The sequence below is a fragment of the Pagrus major genome, chromosome 6, assembly GCF_040436345.1.
Source record: "Pagrus major chromosome 6, Pma_NU_1.0".
Classification (NCBI taxonomy): domain Eukaryota; kingdom Metazoa; phylum Chordata; class Actinopteri; order Spariformes; family Sparidae; genus Pagrus; species Pagrus major.
The window spans coordinates 4,530,285-4,537,972 of record NC_133220.1 but is presented as its reverse complement, the minus strand read 5'-3'; the positions used below and the strand labels follow the sequence as shown (position 1 = coordinate 4,537,972).

Genomic DNA, 7,688 nt, shown 5'->3' with positions numbered 1-7,688 from the left:
TATTTGCGTTGCTTCGTGTCTGAACACTGTAAAACTCTCTCTGTTTGGTCTGTTGTACACTGCATACACCCTTCACCATTTTATAAAAGTGTATAGTGTATATTTGTGCACTTTATAGTGAAAAAAACTACCTGTACCTGTATGACAGCAAATGAAATGTCTTGACCAACAATAGATACTGTTACATTATGAGTGATGTATCATATCGTATCATGTCGTACAGTTTATTATAATAACTTGACTGTATTTAAATAAATGTAAAATAAGTTTACAATAAAATTAATGTTTTTATAGATTAGATGCTTTTGCTGTCTGTCAAAGCACTTTGTAAAGTCTGTTGTGAAAGGTGCTCGATAAATAAAGTTATAATTATTATTATTATTATTATATTGTTTTTAATGAACAGATTATTTCTTATTGATTAATTTTCCACATCTTTTATTTTCTATCTTCTATTTATTGAACTTGCATTGTAAATCAACATCACCACAAATGTGAACACAAAATAAGATAAAATGAGCGACAAAGTGAAATCAACATTAACAAACTTTTAAATCCAGGATCATCTCTGGAGTTGTCTCATGTTTGTGTCACATGTTCTTCCTGCTGTCTATTCTCCTGTTCCACTGATCATTTCAAGACAAATGCAGTAAAATTACATCGCATTCTGCTGCATGGTACTTTCCTCTGTCTTCACAACCTCATCATCACCATCATCATCATCATCATCTTCATATATCTCTTGTATAATCTTAACTGGGCATTCATCTCTATTGCGTATGTATGGAAAGAGCTTCTCAGTGAAAGTGTGTTTAAAGGTGTGTATTTGTGCTTTAGTGTCAGGATCAGAGAACGACAGCTTTCCTTTGTTCCAGTCCAGATTCACACTGATCTTCTGCAGCTTCATCTCCATTGAGAGCACAATTGGTTGGGCTTCTGGGCAGCAGGCTTTATATTCACCATCGGAGAATCCTATCCTCCATATACCAGACAGCATGTTCCCTTTCCTCTTGACCGACTCTGCAGCGACTCCCACGGACCAGTCTGTACCGTCTCCAACTTCAACATCCCAGCTGTGAGTCCCTGAGTCAAAGCCCTTAGAGCCGAGGACGGAGGGGTGGTCATCAAACCTCTCTGGATTATCAGGAAGCTTCTGTCTCTCTCCACGTCTCATACTGGTCAGATCTTCAGACAGGAGGAGTTCTGGATGAGCAGAGTTTGGATCCAGAATCACAGGAGCGTAGGAGACCGTCTCCAAAATCTTGTCACAGATGTTGTCGGTCAGGTTGCCCAGGTGTTTGGCCACGTCTATCAGAGCTCCTGAGAGCAGCTGTGGATCCTCCAGCAGGGGGCGCTGCTGGACTCTCTTCACTGCAGCCTTGTAGTTCTGCAGGAATGAGACGTCTTCAGCTTTCAGATCCTCCTCTGTGGCTCTGATTGCTTCTGAAAGAGCTACTATGTCTTTACTCAGAGCTTCAGTCTTCTCCTTCATCATCTGACTCTTCTGCTCCTCTTCCTCCCTCAGAGCAGAGATCCTGGCCTCCTCTTCATCTTCTAGAAACTGATGAAGCTTCTTAAACTGCTCCTTGATCTCCTTCTCTGTGTGTCGGGCCTGGACATTGATGTGTTCTGCTGTTTGATCGCAGTTTCCTTTAACTTGTTCAAAGACCTTCAGTTGCTCCTGTAAGGGCTTCAGGGACTTCTGGAGCTCCTCTTTAAGATCCTGTGCAGCTTCATCGATGGGACTGAATCTGTGTTTGTTGTGTGTTTTTGAGTCTCTGCAGACGACACACACCGGCTGCTGATGGTCCAGACAGAAGAGTTTGAGTTTCTCACCGTGCAGACTGCAGAGAGCCTCTGCTGAAGCTGAAGCTCTCTGATCTCTCCTCAGTATGAAGCTCTCACACAGGTTCTTTAGTGTCAAGTTGCACGGTGGTTCACTTCTTGATGATCTTCTCTTACAAACTGGACACTCCTGTGTTTGTTTCTCTGTCCACCAGCTCTGCAGACAGTCTTTACAGAGGCTGTGGCTGCATGACAGGAGAACAGGGTCTTTGAAGACTTCCTGACAGACATGACAGGCGAGTTCGTCCTCTAAGATGGAGGCCATGTGGTTGAAAAATGCTGAAAACAAAGCAGGAAGTGAGTACACTGCAAATCAATTGATCGTGTCTATTTGATAGAAAGTTCACTGTTGTTTTTGTGTTCTTTGCTGGTGGTAAACTCACGTTCAGTGTGTGAAGTCAGCTGCAGGTCGAAGAAGCAGTTTCCAATCTGAAACGAAGGTAAATCTCTCCTTGGCTGTCTCTCCGTCTCAGAGCACTGAAAGGAAACCACTGTATTTCCTGGTGTATTTCTGGTTTGGTGAGTTACGCAGAGCGTGCATTTGTTTTTCTGTAACAGATTGCGTTTACATTTTCTCACATTACTGCCACAAGTGGAGTGGAGGCCAAAGACTAATGTGTTAACACAACCTACCTGGGTTGACAGTCAGTTTCTTGGTTTTGGGTAAAGTCAGAAATGTGTTTTTCTTCTTGTTCCTGCAGTCGAGTGTTTGAGCTTCACTGTGCACAATGATGTATGAGGAGAGTTTGACACTGTTTCCTTTTTCATTACTGAAAGTGTGAAATCTGTAAGAGGCGGCTTACAGGTGAGATTTGTGACATCACAAGTAGTTTGGAAGTCGACTCTGCTCTAATATTCAGCAGCACCAGTCACCACAATACATTTTAGCAATGGACATTCCTGCAAACAGTGAAGTATATTATATATATTTGTGCACTTTATAGTGAAAAAAACTACCTGTACGTGTGTGACAGCAAATTAAATGTCTTGACCAACAATAGATACTGTTACATTATGAGCGATGTGTCATATCGTATCATGTCGTACAGTTTATTATAATAACTTGACTGTATTTAAATAAATGTAAAATAGGTTTACGATAAAATGAATGTTTTTATAGATTAGATGCTTTTGCTGTCCGTCAAAGCACTTTGTAAAGTCTGTTGTTAAAGGTGCTAAATAAATAAAGTTATTATTATTATTATTATTATTATATTGTTTTGAATGAACAGATTATTATTTATTGATTAATTTTCCACAGGTACAGTTTGGATCCACAATCTAAGAATGACGTCAGCACTGAATCATCACAAACTGCTGCTCATGTGCTGAGGCAGATCTGATCACACACACACACACACACACACTCTTTCTCTCTCACACTGAATATATTATATATCATTCTGAGGTAAGCAGCCAAAAATAACACAATGACACTTACACACACACACACACACACAGACAGGTAGTGTGTGTGTTCCTATAAAAACCAGTCAGCTGAGTGCCGACCAATCGGATCTGGTGACATCACAATGATGCAGAAACAGGGATAAACACAAGATAAACACACACACTCAGGTCTGTCACACACACATCTTTTATTTCTATCTTGAGAGGAAACATTTTGCTGATAAAAATGCAGAAAATCATCGCAAACATTTGTTCATCTATTTTCAGTTGATCAGTTTTTCATTAGATTATTTCATTATTTATTATTTATAAGGGCCTTAGAACCTGTTAACTAAAGATTATTACAAGGACCTTAAATAAAGTGTTATCATCACACATGTTCTCTTATATTGATTAAAAAAAATACTGAAACATAATGATCTCAAATCATTTTACAACGTTGCACTATTGATACTTAGAAAACACCCAAAAAGTTATGATTGAATTAACGTGCAAATACTCACAGCAGTCCTAAAATCTTACATTTCTGCATGTCTCTGTGTCTTATTAACATTACTGTGTTTATAAAACTATACGTGTTTACTACAGCATCACCAACTCATTATTGTTAGATTATAAGACATTTGTAAACACTTGAAGGAACTTGTTACCAGTTTATAGACTGCTAATGAATCAACATCACCACAAATCTGAACACAAAATAAGATAAAATGAGCGACAAAGTAAAATCAACTGCTTTTAAATGCAGGATCATCTCTGGAGTTGTCTCATGTTTGTGTCACATGTTCTTCCTGCTGTCTATTCTCCTGTTCCACTGATCATTTCAAGACAAAAGCAGTAAAATTACATCGCATTCTGCTGCATGGTACTTTCCTCTGTCTCCACAACCTCATCATCACCATCATCATCATCATCAACATCATCATCATCATCATCATCATCATCATCATCATCATCACCATCATCATCATCATCAACATCATCATCATCATCATCAACATCATCATCATCATCATCGACTCCATATTTCTTTTGTATAATCTTAACTGGGCGTTCATCTCTATTGCGTATGTATGGAAAGAGCTGCAGGAATGAGACGTGCTTTTTCCTACTTTGACTTGTCAAAATGTCTTTTCTGTGATAAAGGCCGACTGAGCTGAGAAGGGAACTAAGTACGAACCCACAATTTTCAATAAAGTGTCTCTTACTCTGACAAACTTTCAGTGCTTTAACCGAACAAGTCATCAGTGTCATCGTAACTACTGGAGTCATCGTCGCCATTATCATCGTCGTTGTTGTCGTCCTCCTGCGGTAAAATCTTGATCAGGTTTTTATCTTTGTTGCATATATATGGAAACAGCTTCTCGGAGAAAGCGCAGGTGAAGGTGTGTAAGTGTGTGTGAGCTTCAGGATCGGAGAACGACAGCTCCTGTTCGTCCCAGTCCAGATGAACTCTGATCAGCTGATACTTTGGCTCATTTAGCTTCCTCTTCTTCCCTGGAAGAAAAACTGGTGTGGCTGCAGGGGAGCAGGCTTTATATTTACCATCAGAGAATTTTATTCTCCATAATTTGGACTTCACGTTCCCTTTCCTCTTGACCGACTCTGCAGCGACTCCCACGGACCAGTCTGTACCGTCTCCAACTTCAACATCCCAGCTGTGAGTCCCTGAGTCAAAACCCTCAGAGCCAAGGACGGAGGGGTGGTAAACAAACCTCTCTGGGTTTTTAGGAAGCCTCTGTCTCACTCCGTGGGTCACACTGGTCAGATCTTCAGACAGGAGGAGTTCTGGATGAGCAGAGTTTGGTTCCAGAATCACAGGAGTGTAGGACACTATGTCCTTCATCTTGTTCCAGATGTTGAAGCTCAGGTTGCCCAGGTGTTTGGCCACGTCTATCAGAGCTCCTGAGAGCAGCTGTGGATCCTCCAGCAGGGGGCGCTGCTGGACTCTCTTCACTGCAGCCTTGTAGTTCTGCAGGAATGAGACGTCTTCAGCTCTCAGCTCCTCCTCTGTGGCTCTGATTGCGTCTGAGAGAGCTGCTATGTCTTTAACCAGAGCTTCAGTCTTCTTCTTCATCATCTGACTCTTCTGCTCCTCTTCCTCCCTCAGTGCAGAGATCCTGGCCTCCTCTTCCTCTTCTAGAAATTGATGAAGCTTCTTAAACTGCTCCTTAATCTGCTTCTCTGTGTGTCGGGCCTGGACCTTGATGTGTTTTGCTGTTTGATCACAGTTTCCTTTAACTTGTTCAAAGACCTTCAGTTTCTCTTTTAGGGGCTTCAGGGACTTCTGGAGCTCCTTTTTAAGATCCTGTGCAGCTTCATCGACGGGTCTGAATCTGTGGTTGTAGTGTGTTTTTGAGTCTCTGCAGACGACACACACCGGCTGCTGATGGTCCAGACAGAAGAGTTTGAGTTCCTCACCGTGCAGACTGCAGAGATCCTCTGCTGAAGCTCTCTGATCTCTCTGCAGTACGAAGCTCTCACACAGGTTCTTTAATGCCAGGTTACGAGGTGGATCACTTATTAAAGAACTGCTCTTACAAACTGGACACTCCTGTGTTCGTTTCTTTCTCCACCATCTCTGCAGACAGTGTCTACAGACACTGTGACTGCATGACAGGAGAACAGGATCTTTGTAGACGTCCTGACAGATGGGACAGGAGAGATCCTCCTCTGTTACTGAAGCCATTGTGTTTGAAAAATGCTGAAAACAAAGCAGGCAGAAACTGCAAATCAATCGATCGTGTCTATCAATTAGAAAGTTATCTTTTTAGGATTTATATGTTTGTGTTCTTTGTTGGTGGTAAACTCACGTTCAGTGTGTGAAGTCAGCTGCAGGTTGAAGAAGCAGTTTCCAATCTGAAACGAAGGTAAATCTCTCCTTGGCTGTCTCTCCGTCTCAGAGCACTGACAAAATAACACATATTTCCTGGTGTATTTCTGGTTTGGTGGGTTACGCAGAGCGTGCATTTGTTTTTCTGTAACAGATTGCGTTTACATTTTCTCAAATTACTGCCACAAGTGGAGTGGAGGCCAAAGACTAATGTGTTAACACAACCTACCTGGGTTGACAGTCAGTTTCTTGGTTTTGGGTAAAGTCAGAAATGTGTTTTTCTTCTTGTTCCTGCAGTCGAGTGTTTGAGCTTCACTGTGCAGAATGATGTATGAGTAGAGTTTGACACTGTTTCCTTGTTCATTACTGAAAGTGTGAAAACAGGTTTTAAGAGGCAGCTTATTATAGTCATGTGGTATTTTTTAATGAGGGTGAAGGAGTAGAAGCCATTTTAAAGATTGTCAGACACACGCAGATTTTTTTTGTGTATGCTATCAAGGAAGACCTCTTATGCTTTTTCACTTTCTCCTTTGCTTCAGTGTTTTATATTTGATCTTCTTCATGGAAAAGATCTAGAAAGTGAAGGTCAAAGTCTGCACCAACAGAAGCTCCTCTCTCCCACAGAAAACACTGCTCCTGAAACGCCTCGTCAGTAGCCCCGCCTTCAATTCTATGACATCACACTACATCACCATGTCACACATTTGCATAATTAATGTCTAGCAGCTAGTTTGGCTCTGTTGTTGTTAGCAGTGCTGGCTCAGGCGTGTGTGAGCTGACCAATCAGAGCAGACTGGGTATTCAGGAGAGGGGCGGGGCTTAAAGAGACAGGAGCTAACACAGTGTTTCTGCTGCAGCACTGGACAAAATGAGAAAACTGATGTTTTTGAGCATTAAAGCTTGTAAACCTATTGAAGTAGTGACCTAAAATAAAATTATGAACCTGATAATGAGCAGAAAATGTCTCCTTTAATACATGTGAGGAGGAGGTCAACAGGTTAGTGCATCATAGTCTTTCTTTATATCCTGGTTTCATGTTATTCACACAGCAACGAGGTGTTTTTCCGTCTGTATCTGGTTTGAATCCAGTTTCCTCGACAGATGTGGCAGCAGACGCTCTCTTCCCACAGTTACTGTCACTGAATAAAAACCAGTTCATGTGCGACTAGAATTTGACCCTGTGTCGACGTCATGCTGACGTTTGATGTGAACTTTGAACACAGTCAGGCTGTTTTTGCACATGCTCAGTACAATCTCTTCTCAGCAGAGCAGAGACATGAAGAACAGACACAAACCCAAAACTAAGAATTACATTTGTAGTAATGAAGCGTATCATCACCCTCTACAGTGTGTACTTGTAGTGAGCTGGTCGTGTAAGTAAGGTGCTTCGCTGCGTGAGGCGACAGACGAACATTTCTGTCTCATGAAACTTATCAGCTCAACAGCAGGTGTTGTGATTGTGCTCAGTGCCGTCGCATCTTCCTCCTGAGACCTCCATTTTATCACTTTATTGAATAAAGTGTGACTGTGTCTGTATTTCTTTGTCAGACTCAACAAGTACATTCCTGTGTACTGAGCTGAAACAGATCGACTCTGTTAT

General features: G+C 41.5%; 1 protein-coding gene across 4 annotated transcripts; it reads right to left on the bottom strand.

Moving 5' to 3' along the window:
* Nucleotides 1–436: 436 nt before the first annotated feature.
* On the bottom strand, nt 437–7,186 carry LOC140998819 (nuclear factor 7, brain-like). 4 transcript variants are annotated; one of them, XM_073469209.1, is made up of 3 exons: nt 7,134–7,186; nt 6,069–6,162; nt 437–2,124 (listed from the first exon to the last, which is right to left on the bottom strand). In XM_073469209.1, the coding sequence occupies exon 3, from the start codon at nt 2,108–2,110 to the stop codon at nt 656–658; it is 1,455 nt and encodes a 484-aa protein (XP_073325310.1). In that variant the 5' UTR covers nt 2,111–2,124; nt 6,069–6,162; nt 7,134–7,186; the 3' UTR covers nt 437–655. The 4 variants fall into 4 exon arrangements, with proteins under 4 accessions (XP_073325310.1, XP_073325308.1, XP_073325307.1 ...); XM_073469207.1 differs by lacking the exon at nt 7,134–7,186 and adding an exon at nt 6,318–6,754 and having other exon boundaries at nt 6,069–6,233; XM_073469206.1 differs by lacking the exon at nt 7,134–7,186 and having other exon boundaries at nt 6,069–6,754.
* Nucleotides 7,187–7,688: the final 502 nt, after the last annotated feature.